We start from the raw sequence: 16,484 nt of genomic DNA, 5'->3' as shown, positions 1-16,484 counted from the left end.
GTAGATAATACTGGCGGTAGTGGGAAGGGAAGGAATCTTAACATTTGACACTAAGGAGATCCTCAAATACACAATGGAAAATCAACCTGATACCAGCAACATGAAAAATTTCTTATGAGAATATCTTATGAGATACAAAACTTTAGGGACTTCCCTGGTGGTCCAGTGGTTAAGACTGCACACTTCCACTGCAGGGGGCAAGGGTTCGATCCCTGGTCGGGGAACTAAGATCCCACATGCCATGTGGCCCCAAAAAATAAAACAAAACAAAACCACACCACACACACAGATATAAAACTGTTTACGAGCTCTGATTACAGCTAGGTAAAAATAAAAATACGCACAAAGGGAAAAAAAAACTATATCAAAGGGCTAGAGGTGGTTATGCACATGCGACTTTGGCTCAGTTTGGGGTCAGAGTGACAGGGTATCAAATACTGGTTCCCGGTCCCCAAGATGGGTCATCCAGAACAAGGAGTCTTTCTGAATCTTAGTTTCTTCAGTTATAGCTATACAGGCTACTGTAAGGATACAATGATACATCTTAACTAAAGGGCTAGCATTGTACTCAGCCCTTAGGTAAATGCTGGCTAAAAGGTAGTTATTTTACTTTTCCTTGTTAGTGTGGTTACATTGCCTTTATTGTGAATATCTTATACACAAGAATGTTTTAATTATTTGACTATTATGTAAGGAATTTCTTGAATGGCCATGTTTCTTAAAATGAGCTATATTCTCCCTTTAAATTTTCATTCATTTCATTTTCAGAAATGAATCAAGTGTGAAAATACCATTTCCGTTAATCCATATATAACATTTAGAAATTGTTCTGCCTTATTTTGTAACCTTTATAAACATTAAGAAGTGGTTGCAGAAGAAGATTAAGTTTGTATACTCAGCACATAAAACTCAACACATGCCGCTGTCAAGGGTCTCCAATGTACCACTGACTTATTACTGTGGTGTCTTTGTATTTTCTCTGTTGAGATCCTGCACATTTTGAATCAATGGTTGGCTTTGGAGTATACATTCCAGGATCGAATACAGATAGGAGCATGTTCTCCCAGATTCAAGGCCACCAATTAAAAATAGACAATTTTCCTTCGTATCATAGATTCCTTCATAACACAGAACTGGACATCCAGTCCCTCCATGAAACTATGTTATAAACTATCAACGCCCCCATCTTTGTGAGATAATGATTACTCTCCAAAGTGCCTATTTTTAAGCATGTAGAATTATTACAGGAGTGTAATGCCGCTGCTTTTTGTTACTTTCTTTTCCCAAACGTGTTTTATTCATTAGCTTATGAAATAGAAGCTGCAGTATTGTTGAGATAAACATTTATTTAGAAGTAACGTCAGATGACACTTCCTCTTTGCATTCTGTCTCTCACCATCCAAATCTTGATGGCATGCTCCATGAATAAACCCAATGTTTAAAAAAACTCTGACTTTACAGCTCACTACGATGTGATTCATAATAAAGAGCATACTTTCATTTTGAACATCTTGTTACAGTGACAGAAAGACAGCTTAATTAATCAAGACGCAAATAAGACAGCCAAATGCACGGCTTCTAAGCATCTGAGTTATACGGTGTGTAGTAAAAAGTGACTTCACTGAAAAGCCAAGGTTAGGTTTTGCAATTTGGCGCCAGCCCCGTGAGTTCTAACTTTGGAAGCTTTTGCAAGAGTCTGAAGTCAGAGAAAGAAGGAAAAATATACCTACAGGAAAAGGGCTATGATTTAATGTCAAGAAATCAGTCGTTGCTAATTTAACCCACGCGTTGCACGTCTGCCATTACCAGTTTGTCTTTCTGTCGTTCACCATGGATGAGAAAGCCGCTTCGTCCATTGCCTTCGGGGTGCATGACCTTACAGACCCCCACGCGACTGATCCCGCCTCCTTCCTGTGGGAACCATCCCCCGCTGGAGTCATCTCTGGTCATAACCACAGCCTTGACGCGCACAATATAGCTGTCACTAAAACGACAACAACAAGAAGAATGGGGCATGACAATGGTCTGGAGCTGGAGGACACGTTTCACAGTGCAAGGGGACCACAGCCAGCATTTTTGGGACTCATCAAAAGAAAATCTACGCCTGGCAGCAACCTTAAAAGATAGCCTGTATCAATGTTCAGGGAAAAACCCAAACTCTTAAACTCAATATAAAAGTATGTTAAAAAAAAAAAAAAAAAAAGACGCCCAGTCATTAAAAAATATTTGTGAATCTTTGAGGATGTATGCAAGCATAACATTCTCCAGTTTCTAGGTGGACATATTAATAATAAAACGAATGAACTTCTATCTAAGGTTTGGTATCTATAAGTTCGGAAAGACGAGTCTATTAAGAGGACGTTATGGTTTCAACCCTTAAAACTTGGTTTATAATGAATGACCAAGGCTTAACATTTTACAAGGATAATTCTGATTTAGCGTTAAGTAGACGATAGCCCACTCCTAAATCACAAACTCACTGTGCGATCATTTATATTTCAGTTCAAATACCCTTTACACATGTGTAGCCTTCTGTTTATGATTTTATTTTTTCCCGTCTAAGCTTTGATTTCGCAATAAGTTCCTTTGCACATTGGCCAAAAATCCTCTTTCTCCTCCAGAGACCAACTCTAGCTTCTTTTCATTCTTCATCACTTTTCCGAAACTTATTTGGATTTTCGGCAAGGCCATTAAATTCTCACTTGCTGTTTTCTTTCTTGGAACAACATTGCTTTTTTTAATCCTTCAAACATACATCCCCATCTTCTACATGCCAGGCACTGTACCAGATTCTAGGGAAACAAAGATGCAGAGTAACATAGAACCCTCTCTTTCTATGCACCCCAGGCCCAGTGCTCAGAGCCTAGCCGGGTAACCTGCGATCTGCCAAACACCACTCAGACTGTCCCTCTGCCCCACATGCTTCACCTCACTCACTCGCAAAGGCAAAGCTACCCAGGTTCCCTACCACCCCCTGCAGCTCACCCACTACTGTGACCCAGCTCCCCTCCCACTGTGCCCCTGGGACTCAAGGGCCAACATCCCCCTTTACTTCCTAAACCCTTCCTTTCACACTTGTTTTTATTGGGGTAAAATACACATAATGGAACATTTATTTTAGCCATTTTAAGTGTACCATTCTGTGGCATCAAGTACATTCCCATTGCTCTGCAACCATCACCAGAACATCAACCATCCATTTTCAGAACTTTTTTCATCTTCCCAAACTGAAGCGTTGTACCCTTCAACACTAACTCCCCATCTTACTCCCGGTCTCTATGAATTTGACTACTCCAGGTACGTCTTGTAAGTTCCTTTCACTTTCTTAACCTAAATGAAAACGCTCTCTGGCTGAGTCACATGGCCCACTCGTGTGGCTGCCTTCTCTCTCCTGCACCCTTCCCCCACTCAGCCTAGATGGGGGGTTGGGTAGCCACCTCTACCGCAGGCTATCGGCACTCTCTCCAGTTCCTCTGAAGCTCACAAGTCTGACCGTGCCCCCTTCCTCAGACCTCTGGTCACCTCTCCTCATTCCTTGAAGAGGTTAGCACGTGCGCTTACTGTCCCTTCATCTCTTCACCATGACCCCTGGCGTGATTCTTCGTAGTTTCATCATTCACCCAGAGGATCCTTCCAGTTCTTTGACCTCTCAGTTTCTGGAACTCTTCTCCTTCAATGTCCTTGTCTCAGCCACCCAGGCCTAGGTCACTCTCTTGACCTTGTCAGTCTTAAGCATCCCGCTCTCCAGCCACCATCTCCCTACGGTGCAGCTCACACTCTCTAGATTCCAATAATTCTTCAGCTCCCCAGGGCCAACAATCTATTGTGCCCTGTTCTCCGCACCCTCATGTTCTTAACCCAACTTAAGTTCCACGGTCTATCATGATACTCTGGCAGAAAACCTAAACATGTTTGCCTTCTCTCTCCTTACTGAAGTTGCCCAGTGAAACTCCAAGCCCTGGTGAAATCCTACCATCTACTTAACTCCATGCCCTCACTCAGGCTGCTGCACATGGTCAGAGGGAAAGACCCCACTCTACTATGCTCGTAGGTCTACTTTTGAAGTCCAAAGCACTAAACTCAAGTGGGTTTACCCAGCATCCCATCCCCAAGAAGACTGTTTCATATGTCCTCCTGCCCCCTCCCTCTCAGATGATGGATGAGCATGCTTTAATTTCACTGAGAAAACAGACACACTCAGAAGAGACCTTGCACCGGTGCCCACAAGCACGCCTACTACTTGGTACCAGTATTTGCTGCCTCCCCTCCTTTAGCTGTGCCTAAATGATCCATGATCTAAGCCAGGGCCAACGACTCCACTTAAATATTTTCCATGTGCTAACAGTGCCCCAATTCACATTTCCATACCCAGACCTCTTCCCTAAGCTTCAGATCAGTAAAACCAACTGCCTATGTGATTTCTCTGCTTTGGCATCTAGTAGGCACCTCAGTTAACACGTTTAAGACTGAACTCGTGATTCCCAACTGGCTCTTGCTTTGAAATATATCCAGAACACTTCTCTGACGACTGCAACAGCCTCCTAACTGGCCTCCTTACTTCCCATACCTGCCCAACTTTCTAAGAAAGTCGAAAGGTAAGTCAGATTACGACATTCTATTCAAACTCTCCAAAAGCTTCTTATATCACTCCGAGTAAGAGTCAAAATCTAGTGCATATCTTACTCTCCTCCTTGCTCATCCCACTTCAGTCCCATCGGCCTTGATGGTCCTCTGCATTAAGCACCCTACCTCAGGGCCTTTGCACTCGTTATTTCCTCCTCTTCAAACCCCATTTCCCACTCTTCTTTCCACACACCAACTAGGCTCATTTCCTTAATTCATTCGGGTCTCTGTCCAGGATTATTTCATTAGAGAAGTTTTCTCCGTCCACTTTATATAAAGCAGCACCCTCCACCCCTCTTACATCTTCTCACCGTGCTTTGTCTCTCTACATGCTACTAAAGCAACATCTGCCCTGTTTGCCCACTTTTCCCAACCAGAATGTAAACTCCATGAGAGCAGGGACTTTGCCCTTTTTGTTTCCTGCTATATCCTTAGAACCTAGAGTGATGTCTTTCATGTAGTAGGTCGAGGAATGAATGGGTTAAATAGACAATATTTGTAAACAGGTTTTAAAAAATTATTTGTAGCTAAGAAAATCTCTGAGAAAATATAGTGTTCAATACTCATTTGCTTATGAGCCACACGGCTTAACTGGGATAGGCTAAAGATTTCATTAATAGGAAAATTGAATTTAAAAAGTCACGTGGTTTCTATCATTAATCCATTCACCTCAGGATTCAACACGCATATTCCTTTAGATCAGAGAGATTAAGAACATTTTATAATATCTGTTTAGTTACATACACACAATTTGAGAATATACTTCCCCCACATTCCCCATTTATTCTAGAAAAACTAAGGGTTCCCGGGATGTGTAATTCTCTAGTATGAAACACAGCTTTCTCAAATCGTCTGTGAATGTACTGTGGGTTCATCCCAACAGGAAATGGCCAAGGTGAATAACTGAAACTCTACACGCCTCTTGCTAAAACATGCTTTTACTTTTATTTGTTGCGGCTGTGTGCTTTTCTCCCTTCCTTTGAAGGGATTAAGTAAACACGAAAAAGGGAAGTTTGCATTACTTACGTTGGTGCCATAAACTTATTTCCATTTATTAGAGATTCAAACAAATACCCCAGCCCCTGGCTTCCAGACTACAGGGGCTGTTAATTTTGGCCTTTGACTGTGGTCTGCAGCATCCTCTTTTCCTGCCCTGATTCCTTCCATGCCCATTCCCGAGGGCACAGATTTCTCTGTGGTGCGCTTCTCTATGGTCACACCAGTTTAACAGCTGAACACCAGTTCAACTGTTAATACTGGTGTAACTGATTAGGACCTGGTGTTGAGGGTGGGGAAAAGAAGCCCCCCATCTCCTCTGGCAGCAACCCCAATAGCCAGCATTAACTGAGGCAAGTGACTATTGAAAACAAGGCAGGGGGATAAAGTGTTGCACTAAAAGCTGCGACGGGTGTCTGCATGATCCAGCTGCATGGCCGCATGCCAACTGCTTCCTATCCGTGGTGTATTTACGTTATTCAGGCACTCACCCCGCCCAGAACAGAAAAGGACAATGAACTCTACTACCAAAAAGGTATAAAGAAGGAAGAAACTCCCTTCCCACCCTCCCTCCCTCCCTCTTTCTGGAAAGAATTAAGCAACATGCTTAAGCCAGATGCGGGGTTTGTCTGTGGGGTGCGGGATGAAGCAGGAGAGGCTAAAGCAGATGCGTTTCTTCATGTGCACAAGAAAAATGCTGTGGGTACGCTTTAGAAAATTCCCCCAAACGCTACTGTCAACAACAACAATCACCTCATGCTTCTGAAAGTTTCAACTGTTCAACTGGTGTAACTGATTAGGACCTGGTGAAGTTCCAGGCGTGGGTCCAAACACAAACTGAATGGAGCCCTCCCTAGTGTCTGAACTTGAGTTAAACTGACCCTAAGAGTCAATGTCATTACAAATGGTGTTTGACCACCACCCGAACACCACTATATTCTTTATATGCATTTTGAGTAAAACTGGCTTTTTCAAATTGGGCTGGGGATCTGGCCAAACGTGGTTCCTTGAAGGACAAAGCTTTGCACTCCCCACATGCAGCCTTATTTGTAAAAACAGGACTTGCTGTCCTGCAATCACTCAACACGCAACAGAGGTCGGTGACATCCCATGGCAGGATGGGGAGGGAGAGAAAGAACAATTTTAAAGCTAGATTTTTGTTTTGGGGTGCTGATTCCAAGGTGGCACAAGTAGTTTTGCATCTCAGGCATTTCTGCTCTAAGCTGTTCTCCCCAGATTCAAAGCAGGCCCTGTCTGGGCCACGTTACAGAAGTAAACAAAGGGATTGTAGGAAACAGTGATGAGGCAGCATTGTGTCTGTGAAGAATGTTCAAAGCCAGACAGGTCAGCACTGCCTTGACCTTCTCAGCAGCTGAAGAAGCCTCTTTCTGAGCTTCAGTTTCCTCATTTGCAAAACACGAAGAAGCAGCGTACCCGTGCTGGGATGTCCTGAGGGTTAAAGGCAGTAACTGAGGTCCAGTGCCTGATACAAAGAAGCTTGGTCAACTGTAGCCATCATAATTATTTTTGCTGAAAGGCTGACTTTAATTACAAAAGCAGGTCCTTTAAAGAAAAGCCTTTCTGGCCCCTGAGGACTGGGTTTCCTGACTGCCTGCCTTTTTTAGCCGTCGGAGAACGGGGTGGCAGGGAGGCTTGTCGGGCCTTGGACAGCAGGAGAGCATCCGAAACGGACCTCCAGCAATGATTAATGCAAGGCAGATTTATAAAGAACAGGTCTGAGCCTACATTTCAGGCACATCTGTAGAGAAGCAGTCCGTCTGCCATGTGGGAACTGGCGCTCTGCTCCTCTGGCTCTCCCACTGGCTTCAGAGGTAGAGCCGGGAACTTTGACATCCGCCATAAATACTCCCCCCGCCCCCACCCAGCCAGCCCTTATCTGATCACAGGGCTCCTTTATCTCTCCATTATGCTAAACATTACCTTCACTTCCTCCCAGGCCTCTTTTCCATCCTTCTCCACTTCACCAGACCTTGAGAGGGATTAGTCCAGATCGCCGCCTCTCAGGCTCCCTTTTGGTCCCAGCACAACCACGTGCCGCCAGCTGAGCCAAATATAACACCACGTCCTCCAGGGGGGCGAGGACCACTCTTCACTCTAATCACACGCCCGGCCCACCCCCAGTCTTCCTTGAGCCTATAGATTTCAAAAAGCTCTTTGATTTAATCGAATTGTTACGTGTATATAAAGTATTACATGTATGTGTAAAACGTATGTGTGTGAAATATATGTGTCTTGTCATCTTTTTAAAAAGGATCAACAAAATATTTCGGCAGGATCAAATGAGTTGAGAAGCCAAAGAGACTGGTCATATTCTATTTAAAAGGGTGATGGTTTCTTGAGTTTTAGTAGGTATCAACTACTTAAGAATTTTTTTTGACGTAGGCTGCGCTGGTTTTAGAAATTTATATAATCCAAACTTTACAAAGTTTGGAAGGGAAAGCTGTACATAATGGAGTTTTATGCATGGTGGAAATGTGGTTTTCCGCTCTGTACAAGCCCCTACAGGTAGAACACTACTCTGCCCGCTTACTGTCAAACAAAATGTGTATTGTTTGTATGGTTAGGCCATTACAGGCAACAGTGGTAAGAAAAGCATCTAGACGTGCGAGACCCCACAGGAGCCAGTTCTGGTGAAGGCACCTGGCTCTCCTCTCAAATGCTAATGAGCAGCCACTACGAAGCAGAGAAGGACTTTTCTGAACATTAAGTGTTTGCTTCTTAAACAGAACTGGCTTGCATGATATCAGAGTCGGGGGAGCTAAGAAGTGGGCTAAGACCACTCAAGAAAAAGGCTTCCCCACAGTTAACTTAACATCCATGAAATCAGCCATGAAGTACACTTGATGGAGAGTCGTCTTGGAAACAGCCCTACCCCCATATCTGCTAGTAAGAGAATCCATGTACCTCGAACAGGGACTGACACCATAACTTTGAATGCATGGCACCAAGGCCCTCTGCCAGGGACCAGATTCACCCAGAGAAGAAAGCAGGCTCTTCATCCAATCTTCATAGTGTCCCTGCATTTCTGAGACGCTGCAGCTCATCTTGCCCATGCAGAGTCATTCCCCCAGACGATACAGCAGAGCTTTTATGGGTTTTATCTTTGTGATCAATTTATGCAGTTTTAAAATGGCATGTAATGAGTTTTCGGAATGGAACCCCAATATATAACATGGTGCCTGGAAGGTGGTGGGTGCTTGCCTTGCAATGACTGGGGATGTAACCTTCATCCAGAAACTAACTGGGCGGAAAGCAGGGGTTCCTGCTTATACTGTGGAGTGTGAATAGGTTTTCCTCCTTTACTATGTGCTGGGCTCAGAATCTGGGAGTGAAGATAACTAGAAAATGTTTTAGGAATCCCCACTTTACTATTATTTTTGGCCATGCCACACGGCTTGTGGGATCTTAGTTCCCCGACCAGGGACTGAACTCGGGCCCTTGGCAGTGAAAGCGCAGAGTCCTAACCACTGGACCACCAGGGAATTCCCTAGGAATCCCCACTTTAATCCTGCATCACAGCTAGCAAGTTCTGCTCTCCTGCAAGGTCACTAGAGCCCTCCCTGTCCAAGTTCCACCCTGAGCCAGAGGGGGAGGCATGGGGCGTGCTTATTCTCATCCTCACATGCCCCATATAAGCCCAGCATCTTTGCTGTTCAGGCTACCTAGCTACCCTGAAGCATATAAATAGACCTACTCACCCCCACACTATTTTATAGTGCATGTATTAAAAGGGGTTGTTTTCTCCATTACTACGAAGGACATTGCCAGCATGACTGATATTTGAAATAGGAATGATTCTTAAATTTAATAACTTATAAATAATTCCTTAGAACCAATCCTAGGAAGTTGAAGTTTATTAGACATGGGCCTCTAGTACTTTTATTTTCCTACTTAAACTTTAATACAAAAACTCTCCTTTAGAATAACCACTGCAAACTCGTTTTTATGAGCTACTGTTTCCATGATTCAAAATAGATGCCCCTACCTTGTTTATAATATTATGTACGATACTTTCCTTTACATTACAATGTGCATTTTCCAATCTCCAAGTGCTACCTCACACTTTCAGGCCACAAGAGCCAGAGTAGCATGTACACCGAAAATCATTCTCTGGCACGTGGAGCTGAAACACACACCCTGCAGACGTCCATGGGAATGGACACCCTGCCAGCTGTCCCAAGTGAAGGGTACTTGCTGTTCATGGGTCCTGTGACCCTTAATGGCCAAGAAAAGGAAATGAAGCCAAGACACAAAGGAATAAAGATCAGGGCTGGAAGTTAAACATGTAAGCTTGACAGATGCTTAAGAGGCCTGTGAGGAAATAGTTGAGGAAATACCAGAGGCAGTTAGGGGTCCTCTGACATCCCCACAGCCTGGAAACCCTGACCAGGGAGCACTCTGGTGAGCTAGAAAAACCTACAGCTGGCGAGGCAAGTCAGAGCTTCTCGTGGCCCCCGATCCCTCACCTCAGTGACAGCCCCAATTCCAAGGGCAAGCCTTCACACGCTGAACGGGAGGTGGTGATACCCACGGCAGCGCCCAGGTACGCTGGAGGTTACCTTACAAAACACTGGTTTTGGGGTTTCCTTCTCAGCAAGGTTTACAAAGTTATATTAGAATCACTCCACTGTACTGTCTTTAAAACACAATTTAGGGCTTCCCTGGTGGTGCAGTGGTTAAGAATCTGCCTGCCAACGCAGGGGACACGGGTTCGAGCCCTGGTCCGGGAAGATCCCACATGTCGTGGAGCAACTAAGCCCGTGTGCCACAACTACTGAGCTCACGTGCACTACTGAAGCCCGCACGCGTAGAGCCCATGCTCCGCCACAAGAGAAGCCACCGCAATGAGAAGCCCATGCACTGCAATGAGAAGCCGCCCATGCACCGCAATGAAGAGTAGCCCCCGCTCGCCGCAACTAGAGAAAGCCTGCGCACAGCAACGAAGACCCAATGCAGCGCCCCACCCCCCAAAAATAATAAAAAACCCACAATTTAAAATTTAACCTCTAAGCTTTCCTCACCTGTAGTTTGAACAAGCATAAATCCTCCACAGGAAAAGAGTGATTCAGCTAGATTATACTTCTGTTGCTCTCGATTTCTTTTTTTCCCCTTTTGGAAAAATCGTTTAACCAAAACCTTTTGATTTTACTTATTTAATATATCCAATGTCTTAAGGATGGAGCTATAGTTCTTTTCTTTCTTCAACAAAAAACCCTTTCCTACCTACATTTAAATTCAGAAACCACAAGAATACTATTGATAAATATATAATATCCACAATGATGGATCACTTATAACTGAGGCACAATAAAGATAAAGGCATTAGAGCTGTTATGCTAATGTACAACGTAAAACCATAACACCGGGCAGTGTTAAACCTGGGCAATAAAGTGTTGGCTGAAGTAAATCTTAGCACCCGAAGGCAATTTTATAAGTTGTGTCTAAGACAGATTTTTTTAATGGCTCTTTGGCAACTCTCCCTGTGTCAATATAACTTTCCCGAGCAACTATCTCTTGAGGTGAGTAACGGACCCAGCTGGGAGAAGCAAGACCCGGCTGAGGTCAAGCCTGGAGAGATAGGGCAGGACAGGCATGGTAGCTTATTGTACAGTTGGTGAAGAAAGGAATCATTTTTTCTTGAAATCTGAAGATTACTTGCTCTAATCTCTACTAATAGCAGAAATTCTAATTTCCCCACCCTGTGGATCCAGGGAATTGGAGATTCCTGGGCATATGGGCCCCTTAAATCCTAGGTGGGTTTCCTGGTTGACAGACCACTCCGGACCTCTGTATCCTTATTTGTCAAGTATCTCTACAGTGGATAATTACCTTAATAGGAGGCTCTGGAATGCATTTTAAATTATTTTTGAGTTTTAGGGGCTTCCCGGGTGGTGCAGTGGTTAAGAATCCATCTGCCAATGCAGGGGACACGGGTTAGAACCCTAATCTGGGAAGATCCCACATGCTGTGGAGCAACTAAGCCCGTGCGCCACAACTACTGAGCCTGCGCCCTAGAGCCCGCGAGCCACAACTACTGAGCCCGCAAGCCACAACTGAAGGCTGCGCGCCTAGAGCCCGTGCTCCGCAACAAGAGAAGCCACCGCAATAAGAAGCCTGTGCGCCACAAAGAAGAGTAGCCCCCGCTCAGCAACAAAAGACCCAACGCAGCCACAAATAATAAATAAATTAATTAATTAAAAAAATTATTTTTGAGTTTTAAAACACTGGCTCCAGAAAATTAACTCACACGACCCTCCACCACAAACAAAAATCCTTCGATTTGGAAGTAAATATAATACAATTAAAAAAAATTTTAAATTTACAATCCCACTGAATTCAACAAGGTTAAAAAAATTTTTGGAAAAGATTTTTTAAAAACCCAGCATCAAATGATTCTCTGCACTGCCTCAGATGAGGATTATGTTAGCACAAGGGGGATAATTCCATTTTAGACTCTTCCTTTCAAGGCAAATCTCCTTCACCAGGCAAGGCTGCCAGTCCCACCTAGACGTGTCTGCATCCTGCCTCCACTCCTCGTTCCTTTTACCTGTACATCCAGGAACCATATTTGCTGTAGACAGTTACTGAAATAACAAATAAATATATCCATGTATCTGTGTTTTATTTTAATGTGAATTCTACCATAGCCTTATACACAGATTCTCTAACATGGTTAACATGGATATTTTAAGATCACCTAAAACATTTTAGGAAATCATAGTAAGATTTTATCACAACAGTTCATTAACATTAAAGGCAATTGATGGGAGATTTCTGAGTTATTCTCAAAAATCATCAAAACACGAACAACTTTGACATGAATAAGCCACTTTAAAAAATGAAATTTATCTTATTCAAACCAAGATAGAATGAATCTGCTTCTTACAGACTGAAATGGTTCTGTCCTAAACGGTGAGTTTCAGGGTGATCACACAGTGCGAAGTGGGGACAGGAGTCCTGGTAGGCGAGAGGCCAAAGTCTGCATCTAGGTTTATGATTTTGCTTTTATTGTCTGCTGCTTTGCTGAGCCCAGAGTTCAGTGGGGTTCATAATTAATCAAGATCAAAGGATTACCAACTTGAAACAAACAAAATAACCCACAGCTAAAGAACCCTTTCTTCTCCTATGTTTTTCTCCAAAAGCAATTAATTTTCTTTGACTTTCCCTCTGTTTTACACAGCCTTCCAAAAACGGTATTTACGATCCACATTTAAACCCCCAAAGGCCAGCTAATGGAAATGTGAGACTACTAAACAAAATTAACTCTCACCACATTAAAGTACACATGTAATAGAAAAATTGGTACTTCAAAACACAAACGGCAAAGGGAGTTGTTTAAAGTTAATAATCTCCAATTCAGGTCTCTAAATTGCAGCCCTTGAACTCCTGCGCCTGACTTTCTCAGAAATCTTCGCTTTCTAACAAATTAGAGAAAACAAAAGGAACAGAGTGATTAATGATCACATGCTGAATTGATCCAGGAGAAGCACACCGTATCTGTGACTTACTTTGAAATGCATAAAAAAATAACAGGGTGTCTCGGATGGACCGAGGGATGGATGGATAGATTATGTGGGTGAGAAAGCAGTCGAAGTAAGATGCTAGTTTGCAGGCTGGAGCTGGTGGGTGTTGACTGTATACTTCTTTCAACTTTTCTGAACACTTGAAGATATAAGGAGAAAGAGAAAATTTAGTGCTAGATTCTAAATGGAGATCAACACTAAACCTAGAAGATGCTGACAAAGGTACTGAAAAATCTGGTTACTTCTCCTCACGTGATCCAGGACACATTTTCCATTTTTTACCTGTCATCTACCACCCTCCACTCCAAAGCAAACCATAGTCAAAAGGTTAGGAAACTACTTTATCAACCTATGTTAATACCAAATTTTAAAGCTATAAAATCCTTTACAAGCCAGTCTTTAATAAGACCTGTCCTCAAAAGGAGGTGATAATTTCGCCCACAGGGAGGAAGGTCAGCATGTCCTGTTAGCGACAGGCTGACTGGATTATGATCCACTGGACACGGACACCCTTTCAGGAGGCAAGAATTACCAATTCATTTAATTCCTTTTCTTCTAGGATTCTGCCACCTCCCTCATCAGAGATGAAAAGCTTAAACAAATAAAGCACATGTGAAGCATTTGTTCTCCCTGAAGAATTCTGGACCTCTTCCTTTCCCAGGTAGAGACTAGAAGGCCTGCACGGAGAGCTTAGGTCTTCAATTATCACTAGTGAAGAGCCACACAAGTTAGTTACTCACTTTTTAAGCTAGAAAGAATCGTAGAAACTATCTACTCCAGACCCCTCACTCAGATGGAAGAATTAAAATCCAGACTGGAGGGCTTCCCTGGTGGTGCAGTGGTTGAGAATCTGCCTGCTAATGCAGGGGACACAGGTTCGAGCTCTGGTCTGGGAGGATCCCACATGCTGCGGAGCAACTAGGCCCGTGAGCCACAACTATTGAGCCTGCGCGCCGCAACAAGGGAGGCCGCGATAGTGAGAGGCCCGCGCGCCGCGATAGTTGAGAGGCCCGCGCACCGCGATGAAGAGTGGCCCCCGCTTGCCACAACTAGAGAAAGCCCTCGCACAGAAACGAAGACTCAAAACAGCAAAAATAAATAAATAAATTAATAAACTCCTACCCCCAACATCTTCTTAAAAAAAAAAAAATCCAGACTGGAGAAGGGACTTGTTCAAGGTCACTGGCATTAGGGACAGATAAAGAACTAAGATCCAATCTCCAAACAACTCTCCCAGACTCCCCACGCTTTGTTTTAAAGGGGTCCAGAATTGTGGCCAAGGTCTCATATCTCAGCTAGGTCATCCAGAGGATATAAGAGAGGTTATTTTCATGGGTCTCTTAAAATGTACTGGATGGACAACTGATTGTCAAAGGAATCAAAGAGCAAGTATCACTAACATAGCCGCGCAAAAATGGCAGAGCTGGGGGTGGGGCTGGGAAGTCCTCCTCAGTTTGGCAAAGTTTCACACCAACGGAGGCAAATCCTCACTTTTGGATCCACAGGGTGTAGCTAGTGCCCTATGTCAGCAGACTTGACCTCTGTGGCACAACTCCTTCTCACTCCTGGCTGAGACACCCCAGGCCCACTGAGCCCCAGTTTGTTCATGTATAAAATGAGGGAGGGGGCCCAATGACCTTTGAGGTCCCTTTTCAACTTTGGCCTCTTTATAACTTTGTGTTAAAAAAAAAACCACATGGCCGTAAAGTCATGCCAGAGGACTTAGCAAATATTCTACAAAAGCATATCAGAAAACTTTCAGCAGTGAAATGCAACCGAAAACATCTTTCGAATTGAAGAAAAACTCTGAAACCACAAAGACCTGAAACCACGACAAACTAACAGATAGGCTCCCTCAGTGCAAGTGGTATTATGCAATTATAAAGCTCCCAGGAGCAAAGCTGGGCTATCAAAGTACTATGAAAAAAGCAAGAAAATGATGAAAGTTGTGTTTTAATAAGTTCCTTTGAACAAAATAGGTACAACCTAGCCATCCGGCTGGGATTACACATCCACAAATGCGAGATTCTCCTTAGCCACAATGGAAGAAAATCGCCAAGACATACTTATGGAGCAAATTCAGGCAAAAAAGAGAAGAGAAATTGTCTCTTTTCTCCCAAACAGTTCATCCTATAAGCTTTATCATTTGACTCAAGACAGCCACTCCAGTACCAATCTTCACTACTTTCAGAGAGAAAGAGGGAAAATGTTAAGAAAAAGTAATGAAGCCATTGCTTAACTTAAAAATGGGGAGAGACATTTACTCATAGGCCTTTGATAAAGAAACTGTGTACTTCAGGTTTCCCATTGGGTCCAGGCTGCTTCAATGTCACAAATGAGCTCTGGTCAAAGTTTTCTTGTCGGGGCTTCCCTGGTGGCGCAGTGGTTGAGAATCTGCCTGCTAATGCAGGGGACACGGGTTCGCGCCCTGGTCTGGAAGGATCCCACATGCCGCGGAGCAACTAGGCCCGTGAGCCACAACTACTGAGCCTGCGCGTCTGGAGCCTGTGCTCCGCAACAAGAGAGGCCGCGATAGTGGGAGGCCCGCGCACCGTGATGAAGAGTGGCCCCTGCTCACTGCAACTAGAGAAAGCCTGCGTGCAGAAACGAAGACCCAACACAACAAAAATAAATTAATTAATTAATAAACTCCTACCCCCAACATCTTAAAAAAAAAAAAAGTTTACTTGTAAATCAGTTGTTTGAAACGAGAACGTGATTTCCCCACAGAACAACCTAAAAGGGTGAGCAGTAGGATTCCCAATTCGGTCCATGGAAGCCTAATCAATTCCTAAAATACCTGAATCACAGGCCTATTCCCAAATGGTTTTGACTGCCCGCTGACGATCTCAACAGAAGCCTGTTTCCCTCCTCTGGTGGAACAGCCAGTTCCACTCGGCTCTGGCTGGGTTTTGCCATGAGTTTTCCTCCCTGGGTGTGGGGTGCAGGAGAAAGGGCAAGCAAGGAGAAGCTCTTAAACTCCTCATTTAGGCTGCATTTTGGGTCCCTGGAATTTGGCACTACTGGATCTTGAAGAGGGCAGAAAAGAGCCAGCCTGATGATCGCCTGCTAATAAGGCTGAGAAATCTTTACATCTATGCAAGCAGCAGACAAACCAAACAGAAAGCACGTAAGGTACCCAAACTCACAATGACTGGTTTAAATGCAGTGTGACAATGGTACCATACCAGCGCTTTAGGAATGCCAAACAAGCGTCCCTGGGGAAACTGTTCTTTTTTTTTTTAAAATAAATTTATTTATTTATTTTATTTTTGGCTGCATTGGGTCTTTGTTGCTGCACATGGGCTTTCTCTCTAGTTG

General features: G+C 43.8%; 1 protein-coding gene across 2 annotated transcripts in view; it reads right to left on the bottom strand.

Moving 5' to 3' along the window:
• Nucleotides 1-16,484, bottom strand: part of SPRED2 (sprouty related EVH1 domain containing 2) — a 121,483-nt gene that overhangs the window by 31,848 nt on the left and 73,151 nt on the right. Inside the window, exons 2-3 of one of the 2 annotated variants that reach the window (XM_089923089.1) lie at nt 13,149-13,302; nt 1,807-1,984 (exon numbers count right to left, since the gene is read on the bottom strand). In XM_089923089.1, coding sequence (XP_089779215.1) covers nt 1,807-1,984; nt 13,149-13,302 — 332 coding nt within the window. The remainder of the gene's footprint in view (nt 1-1,806; nt 1,985-13,148; nt 13,303-16,484) is intronic. The other variant, XM_022597201.3, reaches the window with a different exon arrangement.

This window comes from Delphinapterus leucas, chromosome 13 (assembly GCF_059928025.1).
Source record: "Delphinapterus leucas isolate spDelLeu-1000000601 "Yukka" chromosome 13, BTC_Dleu_Yukka2, whole genome shotgun sequence".
Classification (NCBI taxonomy): Eukaryota; Metazoa; Chordata; class Mammalia; order Artiodactyla; family Monodontidae; genus Delphinapterus; species Delphinapterus leucas.
This window is presented reverse-complemented; position numbering and strand designations above follow the sequence as displayed.